The 22,650-nt window shown below is 42.0% G+C and overlaps 2 protein-coding genes across 2 annotated transcripts in view; both read left to right on the top strand.

Annotated features, from left to right (window-relative positions):
* The window catches only part of LOC137653523 (glycoprotein-N-acetylgalactosamine 3-beta-galactosyltransferase 1-like), a 170,333-nt gene that overhangs the window by 134,005 nt on the left and 13,678 nt on the right, over positions 1 to 22,650 (top strand). The gene's annotated exons all lie outside the window — the stretch shown is intronic.
* LOC137653824 (uncharacterized) lies at positions 14,155 to 22,644 on the top strand. Its single transcript, XM_068387475.1, has 2 exons — positions 14,155 to 14,271; positions 20,605 to 22,644. The coding sequence occupies exons 1-2, from the start codon at positions 14,155 to 14,157 to the stop codon at positions 21,841 to 21,843; spliced, it is 1,356 nt and encodes a 451-aa protein (XP_068243576.1). The 3' UTR covers positions 21,844 to 22,644.

The raw sequence follows: 22,650 nt of genomic DNA, 5'->3' as shown, positions 1-22,650 counted from the left end.
TAATTCAGTTAGACCATTGAATTATTGTGACTGAAGGAATTTACATTTCAGAGTAGAAAATTGTAGGTAAGAATAACACTATTATTAAATAAGAAAGTTTAAACCATGATATAGAAAAATCAGCTCAAACTTCACTCGTAATTGCACAAACTGAAAGTTACGGCACTTATGCAGTACTGACTGATTTAGTCATACTTTTATAAGTTGGAAAGGAGAGTCGTGGCAAAGCATTGTGCAGGTTATAATTTCTCATTTTTATTCCCCTGCATTCAAGCTCTTGTAAAAAGGTTTGCAGAAATTACCATTGCAAAGTTGATTTTGTGGTTGATAGTAAAATTCAAGTTGTTCACTTGTTATATCTTGAAATTTACAATTTTTTTTCTGGAATTGTTTTTCATTATAAGTGATTTAGATTTCAATAATATTGTTTGAGTATTGACAGATGTCTATTTAAAAAACTAATCATGGCAAGCTAAAGTATTTCTAATGTATCTCAATCTAGTTCAAGAGGAGTATTAATTATTTCCTCTTAGAGCCCACAAATGTTCCTACATGTATGTACTGTATACCTCCACTTAAAAATTTAGGTTATATCTTCAGTATCGCTTGAACGGCCCTTGAATCACTCACAAGTGAATTGGTTAATGACAGGTGCCGCAAAGGAGAAACCTCGCCCACTAGCTTGTCACTGGATAGCCACTTTTGTTTTTTGCCCTTCTCTCGCAACTAATGAATTTTTTCTGTTATTCGTTTGTGATGAATTTTTTTAAAAAGTGGAAGCGCACTGAAAGATAGGCATGTGGTGAGATGAATTTTGTTCCTATGAGGATACAAGCCTTTGAATCTCCATGAGTTACACTAAAAACTTTCAAAACTCCATGTGTTATGTATATTTTGAGTGTTCTCACTCATCTGATTAGGAAGACGATGAACTCAGAACATAACTTTACTCACATTGTAGTTTTTCTGCCCAGTGAGATAATTACCTGATTCAGACTGAGTGTTTCCTATACCTGCATATATGATAGTAAAAATTACTCGTCTGATGGGCACACCTGGTGCCAACACTGATCCCTGTATAGTGTAGTGTCAGTAAGTGTACCTAGTGCTCCTTTGTGACAAAAATTGCAGTGTAATGATTTGTATTGCTGCAGAGGAATCTTTTATAGCTTTCACATCATAAAGAATGCTTTCATTGTTCTCCCAGGCCATTGCTCCTCTGTGACAGCAAGGAAGTGTGGTTGACTAGTGGGAAGATAAATCCTCTCATTTCCTTGAGTTTCAGGAAAGTCCTGACCTCCAGATCCCTGCAATGATCACCATCTTCCTTCATTAGGGGTTTGACCCTGAGCCACCCAATCTTGCCCCTCCCTTGCATGGTCCAAAAGAGGTGTTAGGAGGGAAAAAGGAGGAGGGAGATATCTTACCAAGCACATTCCCTCTCTCCGCTATCCAAATCCATTCCATGCCTACTTTTCAGGTTCCATATCTCAACATGCGTTAGAGGTGGAATTTTCCTCTATTTTTAGGCTGGAAGTCTTTTACTACCTTCTCCAACTCAACTCTTTTTCGTTGCCTCTTCATGAGTTGGTATTCCTCATGGACTAAATGATGCTTGTCAGGCCACATTCAGTCGGAACCTTTGCTCCATACTCAGCCTCTAGAGAAGAAGACTTATGCTTATGGTACCTGAAGGGACTTGTAGTGCATGAAGGCCTTTAGACATTCCAAAAGCACCTCTTGTTCTTGGAACACTTTGAATGATACCTTGGGAATTGTTCTAGGACAATATTGATTGTGATTGAGGAGAGTTTAATCTCATGCTCAAGTGTGATTGTAAGTAGATTGAGGACTGTTGCTCCTAAACATTCCAATATTTACATTGATAATGTTTCTTTAACTATATATATATATATATATATATATATATATATATATATATATATATATATATATATATATATATATATATATATATATATATATACCCAGGCACTTCCCCCAATTTTGGGGGGTAGCCGACACCAACAATGAAACAAAACAAAAAGGGGACCTCTACTCTCTACGTTCCTTCAGCCTAACCAGGGACTCAACCGAGTTCAGCTGGTACTGCTAGGGTGCCACAGCCCAACCTCCCACATTTCCACCACAGATGAAGCTTCATAATGCTGAATCCCCTACTGCTGCTACCTCCGCGGCCATCTAAGGCACCGGAGGAAGCAGCAGGGCCTACTGGAACTGCGTCACAATCGCTCTCCATTCATTCCTATTTCTAGCACGCTCTCTTGCCTCTCTCACATCTATCCTCCTATCACCCAAAGCTTTCTTCACACCATCCATCCACCCAAACCTTGGCCTTCCTCTTGTACTTCTCCCATCAACTCTTGCATTCATCACCTTCTTTAGCAGACAACCATTTTCCATTCTCTCAACATGGCCAAACCACCTCAACACATTCATATCCACTCTAGCCGCTAACTCATTTCTTACACCCGTTCTCTCCCTCACCACTTCGTTCCTAACCCTATCTACTCGAGATACACCAGCCATACTCCTTAGACACTTCATCTCAAACACATTCAATTTCTGTCTCTCCATCACTTTAATTCCCCACAACTCCGATCCATACATCACAGTTGGTACAATCACTTTCTCATATAGAACTCTCTTTACATTCATGCCCAACCCTCTATTTTTGACTACTCTCTTAACTGCCCCCAACACTTTGCAACCTTCATTCACTCTCTGACGTACATCTGCTTCCACTCCACCATTTGCTGCAACAACAGACCCCAAGTACTTAAACTGATCCACCTCCTCAAGTAACTCTCCATTCAACATGACATTCAACCTTGCACCACCTTCCCTTCTCGTACATCTCATAACCTTACTCTTACCCACATTAACTCTCAACTTCCTTCTCTCACACACCCTTCCAAATTCTGTCACTAGTCGGTCAAGCTTCTCTTCTGTGTCTGCTACCAGTACAGTATCATCCGCAAACAACAACTGATTTACCTCCCATTCATGGTCATTCTCGCCTACCAGTTTTAATCCTCGTCCAAGCACTCGAGCATTCACCTCTCTCACCACTCCATCAACATACAAGTTAAACAACCACGGCGACATCACACATCCCTGTCTCAGCCCCACTCTCACCGGAAACCAATCACTCACTACATTTCCTATTCTAACACATGCTTTACTACCTTTGTAGAAACTTTTCACTGCTTGCAACAACCTTCCACCAACTCCATATAACCTCATCACATTCCACATTGCTTCCCTATCAACTCTATCATATGCTTTCTCCAGATCCATAAACGCAACATACACCTCCTTACCTTTTGCTAAATATTTCTCGCATATCTGCCTAACTGTAAAAATCTGATTCATACAACCCCTACCTCTTCTAAAACCACCCTGTACTTCCAAGATTGCATTCTCTGTTTTATCCTTAATCCTATTAATCAATACTCTACCATACACTTTTCCAACTACACTCAACAAACTAATACCTCTTGAATTACAACACTCATGCACATCTCCCTTACCCTTATATAGTGGTACAATACATGCACAAACCCAATCTACTGGTACCATTGACAACACAAAACACACATTAAACAATCTCACCAACCATTCAAGTACAGTCACACCCCCTTCCTTCAACATCTCAGCTTTCACACCATCCATACCAGATGCTTTTCCTACTCTCGTTTTATCTAGTGCTCTCCTCACTTCATCTATTGTAATCTCTCTCTCATTCTCATCTCCCATCACTGGCACCTCAACACCTGGAACAGAAATTATATCTGCCTCCCTATTATCCTCAACATTCAGCAAACTTTCAAAATATTCCACCCACCTTTTCCTTGCCTCCTCTCCTTTTAACAACCTTCCATTTCCATCTTTCACTGTCTCTTCAATTCTTCCGCCAGCCTTCCTTACTCTCTTCACTTCTTTCCAAAACTACTTCTTATTCTCTTCATATGACTGACCCAATCCCTGACCCCACCTCAGGTCAGCTGCCCTCTTTGCTTCACGTACCTTGCGCTTTACTTCCACATTTTTCTCTCTATATTTTTCATACTTCTCTATACTATTATTCTGCAGCCATTCTTCAAAAGCCCTCTTTTTCTCTTCCACTTTTACCTTCACTCCTTCATTCCACCATTCACTGCCCTTCCTCATGCTGCCTCCAACAACCTTCTTGCCACATACATCACTTGCAATCCCAACAAAATTTTCTTTTACTAACTTCCACTCCTCCTCTAAATTACCAGTTTCTCTTACTCTCACCTCGTCATATGCCATTTTCAACCTTTCCTGATATTTACTTTTTACCCCCGGTTTTATTAACTCTTCAACCTTCACTACCTCCCTTTTACATCCACCTACTCTATTTCCCCACTCTTTTGCTACAACTAATTTTCCTTCCACCAAAAAATGATCAGACATACCGTTAGCCATACCCCTAAACACGTGCACGTCTTTCAATCTTCCAAACATTCTTTTAGTTATCAACACATAATCCATTAATGCCCTTTCTACTACTCTTCCATTTGCCACTCTTACCCATGTATACTTATTCATATCTTTCTTTTTAAAGAAGCTAGCACTTATTACCATCTCTTGTTCAACACACATATCTACCAGTCTCTCACCACTCATTTTCACCTGGTACGCCATACTTCCCAATGACACCTTCTACCTCTCCAGCGCCCACTCTAGCATTTAAGTCACCCAATACAACTACATAATTCCTTCTACCCAGTCCTTCTACACACCTAGTTAATTCATTCCAGAACTCATTCCGCTCTTCTTCACTTTTCTCACTACCTGGCCCATACGCACTGACAAACGCCCAACATTCCCTACCCAATCTAACCCTTACCCACATTAACCTAGATGATATCTCCTTCCATTCCACTACTTTACCTGTCATCCATTCACTCAGCAATAACGCCACACCCTCTCTCGCTCTTCCCCTTTCAATCCCAGACACTCTACCAGACATTTCACCAAACATCACTTCACCCTTTCCTTTCATCTTTGTCTCACACAAGGCCAATACATCCATCCTTCTACTTCTAAACATACTTCCAATCTCACATCTTTTACTCTCTATCGTACTACATCCACGCACATTCAAACACCCCAAAACTAGAGTGCGGGGAGCAGTCACTCTCCCCCCAGCTCCATCTCTTTGTCGGTGTCTCGTAGGAATTTTATACAGGAGAGGGGGTTCCCAGCCCCCTCGTCCCGTCCCTTTTAGTCGCCTCTTACGACACGCAGGGATAACGTTGGCGCTATTCTAATTTTTATATGCCCCCGCGGCCACAGGGGGCCTTTAACTATATGCTCCTTTAAAATTCTACATGTGATTCTTGACTGCAAATTTACTTTTTGGAAATGCATTTTGGCCTGATTCTTCTTCATTTGAGCAAAAAATGGTGATCTAACCAGCTGGTTCCCATTTTTATATGGGGTCGCCGTTGCGGATGAGCCGTTTCCATCTTTTTCTATTTTGCGCTTCTGCCTCATCAATTCCCTTCTCCTGTAAGTCTCCTCTCACACAGTCCCTCCATCTCTCTCTTGATCTCCCTCTTCTTCTTCTTCTTCCTTGAACCTCCATCTCCATAGTATGTCTCCCAACGTGGTCCTCATCTTTCCTCATCCGGTGTCCATACCATGTTTTAATTATTTTACTCCTTACTTTCAAATATTGTTCTCTTGTTTGGTTGTCAGTTGCTGACTCTTATCTTAATAAGTAGTACAAAAACTTCTGGTCTAATAAATTTCTTATTCCTATTGTGGATATTAATCTCTGGCTCTGTTAGTTCTTTATGCATGCTGCATAACATTTTTCCTAAATCTGACCATCCTTTACATTCAGATCTTCACAGACTGTATCATCCTGAATGCAGTACAGTACTGGGTATGCAGTTAATTCTAACAGTCTTGCCTTCTCCAACATTAAGATCAATACTGCACAGTATTCTAGATTTTTTCCAGCTGTTACCAGAATGTAATCTTCCTAATCAGGTAGTCAAATCAGTGGAACTTAAACTTGCAGTGAATGTTTTCTGATGAACAGGTTGACATAATTTATGAGACATCTTATTTTAATTTTGTTACTAATTTTAAAAATTTTTATATTTTTTATTTGTTACTTCTCATATAAAGCTTATTTACTTCTTTATTCAACTCATTGGGCTACTTTTCTTCTTTGGGACCCAGGGCCTGTACTGTCCTGCTTTTCCAACATGAGTTTTAGCATCAACAGGATGTTGTTAGAGTTGTCTTCCTTGCTCTTTTGTAGGACCAGGGAAGAAAAAAACTGGTTTGGTTCTAAGGGACATCCTATCACCAATGAGTGAGTTTGGTTGGATGTTTACAGGAACGCATAAGAACAAATTAATTTTAAAACTATATTTTTCCTAGCTATACAAACCTGTGCCCTTGTAATCAAGTTTTCAAATGCAACCTCCCTCTCTCAGTCATAGGGCTAAGGACTAAAGTAGTTATTCTGTGACAGGTTGGTGGGCGGGGCTTTCCCCTCGTGCCAGCCGACGTTGACCAATTACCTTGTTAACTATAGGTGGCCATTCCACCAGTGCTGAAAACATATCCCTATTTTAAAGGACTCAGGATTGCATAACCCATCCAGCTACATAATATATCAGAACATTAAATAAAACTGGATTTCTTCAGTCCCTTTGATATGTAGGAATAAGAGCAGTTCACCAGGTCATTATGGACATTAACATTAAATTAAAATATTACCAAATTTCCGTCGGTGATTTTCTCGGTTATACTTTAAATACAAATTTGAAAGTTATGTTTTTGCTTTTATAGTTAATTAATTTCCATGTAGTACCACTTTTTTTTTTTTTCTTTTAATAAAGCCATTCCTAAACTTGCAAAGTTCTATTACAGTGTTTATTAAACAAGGGAAAATTTCATTATTTATTCAACAAGTTTTTAGTATTTTTAATTTGTGTAATACACGAGATAACCTGTAAACTTTTGTTAAAATAATTTGAAAGCGTTAAACTGTTGTATTAAATGTTTGTAAACTAATAAATTTGAATGAACAGTATAAGAGTTGAGTATCCGTATATTTATATCTTAAGCTGTTAATGGCCTTATTGAATCGCTGTACTGCCTTTGTTGCCTAAAGATTATGATCTTATGTAATTTGCATCCCTTTCATTTAGTGTGAAGTTAACTACAGTAACCATACTCTATTAAGGCCCAGAAACCAATTCATTTAATGTATTGGGTAACTTGATTGTGTTCCTACTCTTTGTGGTTGTCAGTATCCTTTACTAGTGACAGTGCTTTATGTTTGGGATAATTTTCATACATAACTGGTCTGACTGTAAATGGAGAACATTACTATTAGTAAAAAATACAGAAATCTTTATTATATATTGTAACAATTTACCACCTTAATTGAGTGAGGTAACTACAGTAAAAGTTTGTATTTTCCTAGTAAACATAATTTGTTACACCATTATATGAGACAGCATCATTCTTTATTCATAGTTCTGATGTGCTTTGATTTCATTACTGTGGTTTGGAAATGTTGACCACGAATGTGATTTAATGGTGCTTAGTTTTAGTGTTGAAAGCTTGTCAGTCTTATAGGTATGAAGATGTATTGTACTGTCCAGATATTAAATGTAGTTAGTTCATAACTAATAACAATGTGTCAAGTTTATCATGGTGAATTTTATCAAACAGTTATTCATTGTTTTTATGATTTTTGTATTGTATATGCAGACTTCCCACTTTTAAAACACATCCTCTCCTTAACCAGAGATTCACTTTACTAATTATATAACTATTTACATAGTGCATGAAATGTTCCAAACTCGTCCACTCAATCTCTAACCAGCAGAGTCGGTAACTTTCACTTCCAAGCCATCTGTTTGGTCCAGTGTCAAGTAGTTCCTGAAAAAGAAATGAAATTGGTTGGATCATGCAAGTGCATAAATCAAAGTGAAATATGATTTGAAAAATTATGGCAAAATCAAGATCAGCAAACTGTTACCCAGCAAATATGAAATTTTCAAATACACAAGACTATGCTTTTCTGAAAAAATATACCTAGAAAGGCCTGCATATATTTAAAGCATGGGAGGATTGACTGACCTTAATCTTTTGTAGTAATGCAGAGAGTAACATGATCAAGTCTGCCGTTTGAATTGTTCTAGGAATGGAGGAGATGGTGAGTACAGGCTCTGTGGCTTAATTACTTTTGCATGTCTTTTATGGTAGAATCTATGTATTACATAGTACACTACAGTATACTTTTTACATGATAATTATCTTGACATTGTAAGTTTTTTTTTTATTATTATTATTAATGTAGTTTGTCCCTACATAATGCAAACCACCATGCTTTAATAGGAATATGACTGCTCAACAAAGCTGGAACAAACATTAAAATTTCATCCTCATCATCTCCTATGCCCATTGACACAAATGGCCACGGTTAGATTTTACCAGTCGTCTCTGTCTTGAGCTTTTAATTCAGTACCTCTCCATTCATCATCTCCTACTTTGAGCTTCTTTATCCTCAGCCATGAAGGCCTGGGTCTTCCAACTCTTCTAGTGCCTTGTGGAGCCCAGCTAAACATTTGGTAAACTAATCTCTCTTGGGGAGCGTGAAGATCATGCCCAAACCATCTCCATCTACCCCTCTTCATGATCTCATCCACATATGGCACTCGAGTAATCTCTGTTATAGTTTCATTTCTAATCCTGTCCTGCCCTTTAACTCCCAATATCCATCTGAGGGTTCTGTTTTCAAATCTTCTAATTCTATTGGAGATTTTTCCATTGTCATACCATGACTCTGTCCATAGAGTAACACCGATCACCGATCTCACTAAACTGATATATAGTCTAATTATTTATGTAATTTTAGGTAATTTAATTTCTAAATTTGACTTGACCTAGCCATTGTTTGATTTTTTTTTTTCTAATCTTTCACTAAACTCTAATTCTAAACACCCTGTATTGCAGATCATAGTTCCTAAATACTTTAATGATTCTACCCCATTAATCCTTTCTCCTTCCAATGATGCTTCATCTCCCATTGCTTACTCCATTCTTATCATCTGTCTTCTTTTTATCTTGAGCGCAACCTTGTGTGATATTTCATGCATTCTGGTAAACAAGCATTGCAAATTCTGTGGCGTTCTGCTAACAAGGACAGCATCATCAGCATACTCTAGGTCTGCTAGTTTCCTATCACCAATCCAGTCCAATCCTTCTCCACCATCTCTGACTGTTTTATGCATTACAAAATCCATGAAAAGAATAAACAACATAGGTGACAACATACTCCCTTAACTCCGCTGTTCACTGGAAATCCATTTGATTTGACTCATCAACATTAACTTTGCACTTGCTATGCTCATGAACAGACTTAATCAAATTCACTTATTTAAAAGGAATTCAATAACACATGACTTTCCACAAAATTGGCCGGTGCACACTATCAAAGGCTTTTTCATAGTCTACAAATGCCATAAAAAGGGGATTTCTATTTTCTACGCATTGCTGCACGTCTCAAAATGAAAATTTGGTCAGTGCAACTTCTACCCTTTCAAAATTCTGCTTGTTCATCTCTCAGCTTTTCATCAATCTTTCTTTTCAGTCTCTTTAGAATAAGCATACCATGTATTTTCATAACTGACGTAAGTGTTATGCCTCTGGAATTATTGAGATCAGTCAGGTCTCTCTCTCTCTCTCTCTTTTTTTTTTTTCCCTTGCCATTTTCACCAACACTTCTAACTACCATTTCATGCCACATTCTACAAAATAATCTTGTAAGTATTCTGGGAGTAATTTCCTTTTCGGCCAGTACCTTCTTGGCAGTTATTCCATTGTTTCTAGGGGCTTTCCACATATCTTGAGTGTTTTAATGATGGCTTCTACTTCAAACACAATGAATTCATTCATGGGCACATCAAGGTCTTCATCAGCTTCAGGTATATCAGTCAAATTATTCCCTTTATATCTCCTATTCATAACCTCACTTAAGTGTTCCATCCAACGTTGTCTTTCTTCATCTTCTGTTGCTGTAACAGAGTCATCTCTGTTTGATGGGTATATACTGCTTCTTTGTCCCAGTCAAGATTTCATTAAAAATTATATGAGAAATTCTTACACCATAGCCACTTCCTGAATTCATAGCTTTGTCACCTCATCTGCTTTACTGTCTAAATATTCTCTCCAGTCATTCCTGGATTTTATTTTGACCTCGCTATCAATACTGGAATACTTAGTATGCTCTACTGGATCTACTGTGTAATTTTCATTACTTCCTCGAGAACTTTCAACAATCAATTTGTCTATGTCTCCTTTTTATAGTATCCCAATTATTATTTTATATCCATGGCTTTCTCCTTTTAACTGCGTGTCCCAAGACTTCTCTACCAACTGAGAAATGTATGTTCTTAATATCACACCATTTTTCATTAATTGTCTGCTCTTCGTCTCTTAAAGTCTCTTAAGACTGCAAATCGATTCCTACATTAAATTGCAAATGTTTCTCTGCTCTTCTAAAAGCTTAGTTGTATCAAACCTAGGTATTCTATCTATCTTTCTGTTGGGTGCTTTGTTTTAAGTGTGGCATTGAGGAGCTAGTGATCACTACCAATATCTGCACCTCTATAGCTTCTTACATTTCTCAGAATCCTCCTTCTCTCTTTATTAATGGCAATGTGTGATGTATTGATTTTTGTAATTACCACATGGTGAAGTCTATGTACACTTGTGGATGCTCTTGTGTTGTAAAAGAGTACTTCTAATGACAAGATTGTCTGCTGAACAGAAACTTATGAAATGTGCTCCATTTTCATTTGCTACTTCGCCAAGACCCTCGACACCCATCACATTCTCTATTCCTTGATTATTCCTTCCAACTTTAGCATTGAAGTCATCAATAACAATTTTCATCTCTCTCTGGGATCTCATTTATTATACTCTTCAGTTCTTCATAGTATTCATCTCTCCTTCCCTCAGGGGAATCATTTGTTGGTGCATACCAAACTATATAATACTCATATTTACAGCTCTCCCCTCTGTTAATTTCATGAGGTAGTTATACAGTAACTATTGGCAGGTGGCGGGGAAGTCCTGCCTGCCCACCTGTCAATCCGTTATACACTCACTTTTGACTTTAGCGGCAAGCATTACTCAACTACTTTGGCTGCCTCTTGTTTAAACTATTGGAAATTTTTCTTTATATATTCCCCTATGCCCAATTATCATTTACTCTAATATGAGCTTAGCCTAGGGATAGTGACGTTTCCATGTTCAGGCTGGTAAGTGTCATCACTTTTGCTTCTATACCGAACCTGGTTTAACAAAGATTCACTTGAGAACCTTTTTACTAATTACCAATCTGAGGAGGGAATTCTGCCAGTTTTGATATTTTTCTGAAATGGCTATATTGTATAATCCAAATTGCCTGCTTTGCTGGCTTAATATCATACCTGGATAATGTTTTCCTACAAAATTGTATAACTCTGTCCTTTTCCCATTATTAACACTATCACTGAACTAGGGCTAAACCTGTCCCCTCTATTTTTCCCTCTTAAGACATGTTATTTTTTCCAATGTGTGGATAAATGACCTTAATGGAGTAAACTAACTTGGTTGTCTTTGCTATATAAAGGGTATAAAGTTTTATGACCTAATAGTCGTTCAATCTCTGGGGCAAAAGAATGTTTGAATATATTGTTTGAGGTTTGGAGTGTGCATTTTTCTTTTTAGTTCAAATAGTTTCCTCATAATCAACATGCCTCAGTAAAGATTTAATTCTACTAACATACTTCAGAAAATTGTAAAACCTTGCTGTAGAATTTTTCAAGTCAATATTTAGCTAGTCTTAAGCTATTCCCCCAGTCAACTATAAAAATTGTGGTGTTTATGTAACATTAACTTAATTTGCAAACCTTAGTTTCAGTAAATAAGCAGTGTTAATTCTTGGTTACAAATCAATTTATGGTATGTAAAGTTATACACATAGTTAAGTAATCTTTTATTCTAAAATTATATTTGGAAGAGTTACAATATTTGTAAAATTTACAATGGTTACATGTAATTTTGCTGTTATGAATGTAAAATGTGGTGATTTTAGTTACAGTATTTAAAGTTTTTTCTAAATGACATTATTTGCACATATCTTTTGAAAATACAGTTATCTATTGTAGTTTGATTTAGATTTTAACACATTCAAACAATTGCCATAGTTAAGGGAAACATTTGGTTAAGTCAACTTTACTCCTTTACAGAATATTTTGCAAAACTTACCTGTATAAAATTTTATGATGGTGTACTATTTGTCGGCTTCTGCATGTTTTATTGCTAGATATACTTTTTGTCATACATTATTGAATAAGTGTTACCCGAGATTGTGGTATAATATATCTTGAATTTTAAATACAGTACAGAACATGTTTTAATGTTTTCAAGTATTTTTCCTATACAAATACAAACCCGAGTCCCTAATAAGAACATGACGTCAACAAAGTAAGAATGGGAGTTAAAATTTAAAAGATAGTTAGTATAATACTACCAGCAAATGGGAGGAGGGAGACCTGCCACATTGTCAGTCAGCAAGACTAGCACTTTTGACTTTGGTCGCAAGCAGTACATGCATAACCATGCAGTCTCTGCCTCAAAATTTTACTTTTTATAATTTTTGCTTTCTCTTTCTATACTGAATGGACAGTGTGCACATGCCTTTTTGCTTTCTCTTTCTAGAATGAATGGACAGCATGCATATGTGCTGTTGTGGTTGGGTAAAGTGGGTAAATTAATAAATAGTATAAGGATATGCAGTTCTTTCAGGGTATAGCTGTGTATGTGTGGCAGGTTTTTATACATATCTGCCATTTGTCATTTTGTGGGGGACATGACTCTCTCGTGTGGCTGTTAGATGATGCTGGCAACCTGAAACGAAGGCAGTTGGCCTTTCCTAGGCATCAAAGGTGCTTCATTGGCCAAAGAAATTTTTGTCACCACCACTTCTGAGGCAGCTCCAACGGTGTCTTTCCAACTCTTGCTTCATTTTTAGAGGTTCTGAAGGGTGTGGGAACTTTCTAGTTGTGTCTCTGCTGCTCTTAGAGAGGGTACTGTAGTAGCTTCGTTGTTGGTTTACATGACCTATGAGAAGGCTGGGAAGAAAAGCATGCTCCTCCTCTGCTGTGTCTTCCCGAGATATTTTAGAAGTTGCTACCACTTCCAAGAAGTCTAGGAAGACAGATTGATGAGCTGTGTGAGAGACTGATCAACCTCTCCCTGCTTAATAAGCGAGGAGTGTGTGTATTTGGCTGAGCACCAACCCAGAAGGGGGAGATGCCTTGTTATAGGAGTTTGTTCTTGCTCTACCAGTGCTCAGTATGATTCTGGAGGATGAGCTACACTCTTCCCTCTTCTCCTGGATGCTCTTCTCTTACACAAGATAAAAGGTATGGTACCAAAAACTAACTTAGACAGGTATTCAGTCTCGTTCTAGACCAAGCAGTTACACTTTTGGCAAAATTAAAGGATGCTGCCTGCCCTAGAAATAAGTTAATCTCCTCGCTTTTTCAAGCAACCTGACTTAGTCTCTCATACGCAAAATCAAGAAAACAAGCCTGTCTTGTTATCGTTTTTCTCTTACCTTCCACTAATGTGGTAGAAAATGAGATATAGTACAGTCTGCAATTTTACAAAAAAGGTGCAGATTTGTCTAGTGGACAAAGTTGTATAGCTGTTAGCAAGGTTCGTTACAGGCATGAAGACTGTATTAACAGACATGTTCCGTCACCAGGGGTAGGTTGTAGATTTGAAATCAAGTCTGACCTAACTAGTAGCAACTGGCCTATTACTAACTACAATTGCATCTGACTGATCTAACTAAGTTATCTCTAGTAGAGATGGGGAAATAGATCTTTACATAGACCATCACACCCATCCTTTCCTTCTTATGTACTGTACACTCACGGGTCTATGAAAATCACTGAAACCTGCCTAAGTGTGAGAAAGTTGAGCAAGATATAGTTTCATACTCGAACTAAATCCCCCCCCCCCCCCCCCCCCAAAGAAAAAAAAAGTTAAGCTTGGGTGTGGGATATAGAGAAGATGGTAATGCAGGATCATCACCAGCTGCGACAAAAGGACTTAACACAGGCCAGTTCTCGTACAGAAGCTGAACCTCTTTTAAAAGATAAGAGGCAAAAAACAGAAATACCTTTCAACGTTGTTGCCTGAATAACTCCTGGAGTATTCCTCCAAAATAAAAAAACAATGAGTATCACCTGATACTATGGCATGTCGATGGCATTCTTCAACATGTTCCGAGTCTATTTCCTGACAAACAAAAAAGGGCCTAGGTCTGGGGCAAAGACTGTTTTGTCCAGGTTAAATTTGACACTCTTAACCCTTTTACCCCCAAAGGACGTACTGGTACGTTTCACAAAACTCATCCCTTTACCCCCATGGACGTACCGGTACGTCCTTGCAAAAAAATGCTATAAAAAATTTTTTTTTCATATTTTTTATATTTTTTTTTTTAGAAAATTCAGGCATTTTCCAAGAGAATGAGACCAACCCGACCTCTCTATGACAAAAACTAAGGCTGTTAGAGCAATTTAAAGAAAATATACTGCAAAATGTGCTGGGGAAAAAAGTACCCCTTGGGGGTTAAGGGTTGGAAATTTCCAAAGAGCCTGGGGGTAAAAGGGTTAATAAGCATAAGGAATGGTCCGTCCTCCCAACCCACAATCTCTGTCCCCAGGGAGTTCAAAGCTTGACTCTGTCTTTCGACTTATCTGGAGATATGAGAGCACTTTGTCTAGTTCTGTGGGTGCTGCCGCTGCTAAAATGGCTTATAGTTAGTTCTCCCAACCTTCGTGATGTTGCAAATGATACTAAATCATAAGTCATGAGTCCTTCATGCTACCAGAACGCAAAGGTTTGCAAGGTGTTGCTATTTCAACCAAAAAACCATGTCCAGATTCCAGTGCAGCGGAGAAATGTTAGTTCTTTAGAACCTAACTTCAAAAGATCTGAGCAGGTTCATCATGAAAGGTCCTTGAAGTTTTATCGAAGCAATCGTAAAAATAGATGACAAGCTTTGCCTCTGGAGGAAAAGGAGAATTGTAGGGTTTGAGATGGTGTGCCTTTGATCTGCACCGTAATGTACACCACCCGCTTATGTGTGTCTAACAAGCAACCTCGTGGAGCCCTGTCCTGTCAGATCTACGTACTATTCTTTTTAGAGGCCAGAACAGAGCAATCAGAATCACAGTGCACACCGTTGAAATCCAAAGTTTTTCAATGACATCCCTGATCATCATATTGGAGTGAATGCAGAGGCCTGTAAATGACACCAATCCTGTAGAATGGCATCAACGCCTGCCACCTGTGGATCCCTTTGTGAACTGAAGTATGTGGGGAGTCAGAAATTCTGCGCTGTTGCGAAAAGATTTATTGTGGCCACTGGCAAAGAAGTCTGTTGATCACTTCCTGCACCGAGCATCATTTCGTCTGACTTTATCCCTCCAACTCTTGACATTGCTATCACATTGATTTTCCTGCTAGGAATGGGGGGGGGGGGGGTTGGTCTCTGCCAACTCTTGAATTGTGTGCTAGGTTGTTCAGCTTCTAGAATCTGGTTTCCCCTTCTTTTCATAGGTAAGACCCCACTGTTAATTGTCACAACAGAATGCCACAACTCTGACAAACGCTCTCATTAAAAGGCTATTAGAGCTTCCCCTATCGTGCAGTTCCCTCTAGTTGATTGAAGTCATCTTCTGTTCTGACATCCAGAGTACTGAAGCAAATTTGGCATCCAGAGAAGCTCCCCACCCCAATTCTGATGTACCTATGAAAGGTGTTAGAGTTATAGTAGAGACAAACTCTAGAGACTTCCCCTTCTCAAGGTTGTCGTTATCCCTCCACCATGACAGGCTCTTGTTCCCCCTTACTGGTGTCACTGGGTCTTCTTTGGTTCTAACCTTTGAGAAGAGCAAATGGCGGGCTTTTCATTCTCCTGGATAGGAGACCCAGTAGCATCATTCAGGCGTGCTCTGCTGACAAAAGGAAATTCTCCGAAATTCATTAAATGATAGAAAACTCCTTCTTGCATGTCAGGAAAGTTCCCAAATCAGAGACTATCATCATTCCCAACTAGATTATAGTTAAAGTTCTCTTGGTAGATTTTAAATACCCAGTGTGAATCACTTCATCTTGAAATGATGAAAGTGACAGCCAATCATCCAGATACCTCAACGTCCGGAGTTGTGGCAAGACCGAAGCAGGGGGTCTTGAATTGCTACATCAATTTTGTTCTGGTGGAAATGATCAATATTTGGTCTCCAGGCTCACAATGCTTCCCTGACCACAAACATACATACATATACCAAGGCACTTCCCCCAATTTTGGGGGCTAGCCGACATCAACAAATGAAACAAAACAAAAAAGGGGACTTCTACTCTCTACGTTCCTCCAGCCTAACGCGGGACTCAACCGAGTTCAGCTGGTACTGCTAGGGTGCCACAAACATAAAGCTATAGAAACCTGAGGACCTCTCCATACCTGCTGTGCATGGAGTAACTGATGAATAGCTGGCACACCGAATAGGATGAGCTGAAAGTAGGAGAATTTTTTAACCCTTCTCCAGAACTTGGACAACCCATGGTCTGTACCTAATGTTCTCCAGGTTTGCTACTATGTTGCAGGCAATCCATCAACTAAATTGCACAAGGGAGGTGGGTAATGCTTCTTATCCAAAAACGAGAATTTCTTGTTGGGGTTACCCGAATTCTCCTGTCTGCCGAGTGTCTCTATTAAAAGGCAGGTCCCTCGTGTTGTCTTGTCTTGACAATCCTGCTGTAGCTATTCTGGAGGGACTTTATTAGGTCATATCTTATCCTTCTTTACCTGTAAAGTAATTCCTCCGAATTGAAGGGACGAGATAGACCTGGGAGTCCTTTGTTGATCCATCAAAGGAGGAATCTAAGGTAAAATTCACTCATCTTTACACTGAGAAAGGGTTCATTGGTTAAGTCTCAACTGTAAAGGCACAGATTGATAGAACTAGCCAACTGCAAATAGTGTGGACTAGTCCTCCAGAGCGCCTGGCTCTGCAATGAAAGCAGTGAGAATAAACCTATAGGTGAGCATGTTACCATTTTCCTGGATGACCATGATGGATGTTTCCAGCCTTTGGCAATCCTCCACTGAATGCTAACCAGAGCCCTGGTTGATCTCCCTCTACCTGAAAGTATGTCACCCAGGATCAAATTCAGTGGAGCTGGTGCTGGTTTACTGGAGTGTTAATGTAGGGAAGAATACCTCCTTTCTTTGCCCAGATTTGCGTTCGGGTACAAGAACTTCCCTCCTTCTACTTCTAGTTCATACGTCCACTCGGGCATCGGCTCCTAAACTGCTGGTTCCAACACCTTAACAAATCTAGTGAGTGATGGCTTCTTAGATTTCACAAGAAACAGTTTGTGGATAGCCTTCACTGCCAGAAACAGAAATTCCTTGTAGAAGATTCCCGGATCAGGGACTGACTGGAGGGTCTCTTAATTGTACTCTTGCTCTCCAGTGATGACCTGAACATTCTCTGCTGCTGCTGCTGGTAGAGCTCTGCTATATTAGTATTCGTCCAAACTTTCCTCATAAGCTCCATGATCTGGTTAAGGTTCCTTCCTAGTCTCTGATGGGTCAGCTTTAAGAGAATCCTCAGGTGAATATTCCAGTGAAGGAGGCAAATTCTCCTTTAGTTGGTTGGGGGGGAGGGATCCGAATATGTCAGATGTGATCCTAGCAAGAGGTTGCTTGTAGATCTCGATGTGACTTGGCTACTTGACCTCTCTCCTAAGGAAATGAAATAAAGGGAACCTGAATCCTGTCTTGCTTCTGCCCTCAGTAGTTGATAGCATCTCAAAGGCAGGGTCAGGTGGTCTAAAAAAGGACAATCTATTGAGAGATAGAAACGAGAAACGGCAACCTCCCAAAGCAACTAAAGGGCTTCGAGGGACTGGGAGGAAAGAAACACTCATAAGTCACTCTATCGCATGGATTGTGTCTGATGCACCTTGCTGCAAAACTCAAGTACTCTACTTCCTATGTCCCCTTATAAAGAATCTTAGACCTCTATTTATCTGGACTCAGAGGACTCCTAATCTTCTCAGGGAAGGTGGGAGAAGTGCTATGTCACCTTAAATCCTGAGCAAGATTGTTATCTGGGGACTAAGTAACTGAAGTGGACTTCTGGGACACTGCTTCTCCTTTGATGCAGGATTATTTGGAGAGCCTGATCTACCCGAGGATGAGGTCATAATAGATAACCTATTTTTACTAAGTCTCATCCAACACAACCCTTTCTGTAACACTCCTCTCTGTGGACCTATCTCTACACCCCATAGGTGTAACAGACCTAGGTAATAACTTGGCTCTATGTAATCTCTTGCTCAACAAGTTTCCTTTGTTGATGGTATGACCGTTTCTGGTTCGGAGGCCAAGACTCACCCTTGTTACAAGAAATAACTAAATCACATTCAACACTCTTACATATACACAATGCATGTGTCAAAATGAGGCTTTCTGCTTAGCCTGGTGAGGTATCTACAGAAGGTGCTGGGTCTTTTTATGTCTAAGGCATGATCTGACATAATCTAAGTTGAAGGCCAAGGCCAAACCCAGAATAAAAAAAATCCAAAGTCCAGGGTTAATGCGTTAGTCCGCACTAAAAAAATACAAGTGCTGGAAGAAACTCAAAGATGTCAAAAAGAGATAATCAAATGTGGGAGCAATTGCTATGCATGCTGCTGCTTCCACAGATGTGAATAGAATAACTAGGTAACAGTGGATGGTGGGGGGGGGGGGGGTAATCAATAAGACATGCTCAGAAGCTGGCAGGTAAAATTGACAGACGACATAGTCTGCCAGAGATTCCCCTAGATAAGAATTTTGGCAGGTGGCAGAGTCTGTCAAGAGGTCTATGGCAATGGGCAGAAAATTTTACTCTTGAAAAGATTTGACAGTAATTAATCTTTAATTCTTAGGAGTAACTGGGATCTCCTCCCTATCCGACCAAGAATTTTGCATAGTTCCCACTATCTCCGTTTCCCTTGTTGGATGGATACTCGCCCTGAGGTGACCCTGGGTCAGCTCACGAGTGTGCTGCTAGGTATGACTCGTCAGTAAGCATCTGGTCGCGGCGTAGATAACATCTCGCCGCTCTCTCTCTCGTCATCCTGTCCGACCCGCCTTTGTGTTACCACGTTTCTTTTGTGCCTTACCATTCACATCCTTTCACGGTATTAGTAGTGTTGTTTGGTGTTTCAGTGCTTTCCTTTTGGAATCCTAGCGTCGCTGTCTGGGCCTAGACCAGTAAGCCTTTGACATCTCCTTCAGCCCCGTCGGAGAGAGGTTCTCCTTCCCCTTCCCCTACCCAGAGTAGGGGACGAGGTAAGTCTGTTGCGGGGAAATGGCCCATTGCCATTCCCCATGAGTCTGATGTTGATGATTTAGGGTGTAGTGTGCCTACGCAGACGTGTGGGGGGTCTGCTAGTGGGGCGGGAGTGTGTGCTGTAGACGAGGTTCTGGTGCCCTTAAGACCTGTCTCGAATGAAAATACGGTGTGGGAGAAGTCAGGGACGGCTCCTTCCCCTCCATCATGGCAGTGTCTTACAGGTTCAGCGGTGCCCGGGGGTGTTATGGACAAGGAGAGGCAGCCCACAGGATCTTCAGACCCCGACTCCATTGTAGGGACGGCACTGAGGATGTCCTTCAGATCACCCACGCGTCAGGAGGAGGAGGAATTCTCGGGCCCCGTTCTGCCGGTTGCACATCTACAAGACCCTTCATTGTTGACAGGAGATTCATCTAGATCCTCTTCCTCTTCTCCCTCCTCAGATACATCTTCGTCCTACGACTCGTTTTCGTCGGAAGGCTTCGACGCCCGAGAGATGAGAAGGAAGCGGAAGAGGTCTAAAAGGAGTTAGTCCAGCTCTTTCGTAGGCCCTTCTAGGAGGAAGGCAAAGGTCTCGAGCAAGAATAGGAATTCCTCCAAGAGGAAATGGGTTAAAGTGGCTTTCCCCCCCTAGCAGGTCGAATAGGGCTCTTACCGCTCCGGTGGCCGCTGAAGCCGCCCCCGCGCCCTTGCCCAGTGTCTCTTCGGCTCAATCCGCTCGTCGGATGCAGCCATTGGCACACATAAATGTTACCTTGCCGTTGCCCGGCAAGTCACCGGCTTCATCCGTCCAGCGGAGGCAGACGCTGGCTCGACCCGGCAGCATGGCATCCATACCAGGTACCACGACTGCTCCATTCAGGCTTCATGGTCAACCGCTGGTATACCAGGGTATTCACACCCCACAGATTACCCGGGAGGGGATAGACCCATGACGGCTACCTCCGTGATGGAGCCAGCCCCATCCAAGCATCGGAGACGGCCGCTGACATATCAGGGTACTTACACCACCACGGATTTTCCCGGGAGGGGGTAGACCCATGACGGCTACCTCCGTCCCGACGGCTCCATTCGTGACGGAGGCAAAGTGGCTTTCCACCCTTAGCGGGTCGAACAGGGCTCTTGCCGCTCCAGTGCCTACCTCAGTGGCCGCTGGAGAGGCCCCCACATCTTTGCCCAGTGTCTCTTCAGCTCTGTCCGCCCATCGGATGCTGGCACACGTAATCTTTACCTTGCCTTTGCCCGGCAAGTCACAGACTCCATCCGTCCAGCGGAGGCAGCCGCTGGCTCGGCCTGGCAGCATGGCATCCATACCCGTTGCCACGCCAGCCCCAGTCAAGCATCAGAGGCAGCCGCTGGCATATCAGGCTACTTGTACCCCACAGATTTCCCCGGGAGGGGTAGACCCGTGACGGCTACCTCCGTCCCAGCGGCTCCATCCGTGACGGAGGAAGCCGCTCCATCCGTGACGGAGGAAGCCGCTCCATCCGTGACGGAGGAAGCCGCTCCATCCGTGACGGAGGAAGCCGCTCCATCCGTGACGGAGGAAGCCGCTCCATCCGTGACGGAGGAAGCCGCTCCATCCGTGACGGAGGAAGCCGCTCCATCCGTGACGGAGGAAGCCGCTCCATCCGTGACGGAGGAAGCCGCTCCATCCGTGACGGAGGAAGCCGCTCCATCCGTGACGGAGGAAGCCGCTCCATCCGTGACGAAGGAAGCCGCTCCATCCGTGACGGAGGAAGCCGCTCCATCCGTGGCGGAGGAAGCCGCTCCATCGGACCAGCCAGAAGTGAGGGATGCAGCTGCCCCCCCAGATCCATTCGTGCTCGAGGATGCAGCCGACACGGACGATCAAGTGGTAGAGGGCTTGTTAGAGACAGCAGAGTGTTCCCCCGGCGAAGTATCCTCCTATAGACAAGTCCTGGCTCTGATCCGTCTCCACTACAGATTAGACGAGTCTAAACAGTCATCAGAGCAGGATTGGCTTTCAGGTTTGGGGAGGATGGTGGATAACCCCGGCCAGCGGAAACCATCCTTGGCCCTATCGAGGGACGTGGCACTAGGCATGGAGCTCATCGATAAATACGTTGAGGGAACATTAGAACTCCCGAAGAGCCCAAGGGTCCTTCAAGCTCCTGCTGGGACTGAGGACCCAGAAGAAATTCTATGTTCCAGACGGGCGTCATGCAGGTCCCCGCTTGTTGGAAGAAGCCTTGCAACGTTAAACCAGGGCAGTGCAAATGACAGATCCCTCACTGCACCAGTGGTTTTCTCTCAAGCAGTGGCCTCCATGATGGAGGACACCTCGCGAGACATAGTAAATGTGACCTCCTGGCTGGACTAGTGGGCGTGCGCCCTGGCAGGGTTCAGCTATCTCTCAACCTATCAGAACCAAGGAATCAGGCCCTTCTACAAGAACTCATTCGCTCGGGAGAGAAGGCGATGAAGTCCCTTACCTTCCAGTCCCTGACCCAGTCGGCAAACTGGGTGTTAAGGAGGAGGGACAAGGTCCTTTCAGGATCTCCCGTAGACTTCCCGAACGGGAAACAAAGTTTTGGAGGAATGCGCCAGTGTGGGGTGAGACTGTGTTCCCCCTGCAGGCAGTAGCAGAAAACTATGGAGAGAGTGGGCAAAATTAAGGACTCGGGAGCACAGGCTGTCAGTGGCAAGACGTCCTCCCCATAGGAGACCATCAGCGGACGTGGCCAACCCACCTACAGCACCACTTCCTGGCAGCATCACGCAGTCCTCCCACAGGAGCGGTGCCCCCAGCCCAGTCCTCCTTTAGGCAAAATACGCCGGCTCAAGGAGTGCTAGCAACCTTGAGGGAAGGGGATTTCATGATGTCCCTGGATCATCAAGGACGACCTTTTCAGATCCCTGTGCATCCCTCCAGCAGGAAGTTCCTCAGAGTGGAGTGGGGGATTCCAGTCTCTGCAGTTCAGGACTGTCAACGGCTCCTCAGGTGTTCATGAGGGTGGTCACCGTAGTATCAGCCTGGGCCCACAAGCAGGGCATCAGGCTGATCCAGTACCTAGACGACTGGTTGCTGCTTTCAGCCTCAGAGACAATTTTAAAGGAGCAAGGAGCAAAGCTATTGCAGTTCTGCAGGGAACTTGGGATCACCATCAACTTGGGAAAGTCCCAGTTA

This window comes from Palaemon carinicauda, chromosome 14 (genome assembly GCF_036898095.1).
Source record: "Palaemon carinicauda isolate YSFRI2023 chromosome 14, ASM3689809v2, whole genome shotgun sequence".
Taxonomy (NCBI): domain Eukaryota; kingdom Metazoa; phylum Arthropoda; class Malacostraca; order Decapoda; family Palaemonidae; genus Palaemon; species Palaemon carinicauda.
Note: the sequence above shows the minus strand (reverse complement) of the source record. Positions and strands in the feature narration are given on the sequence as shown.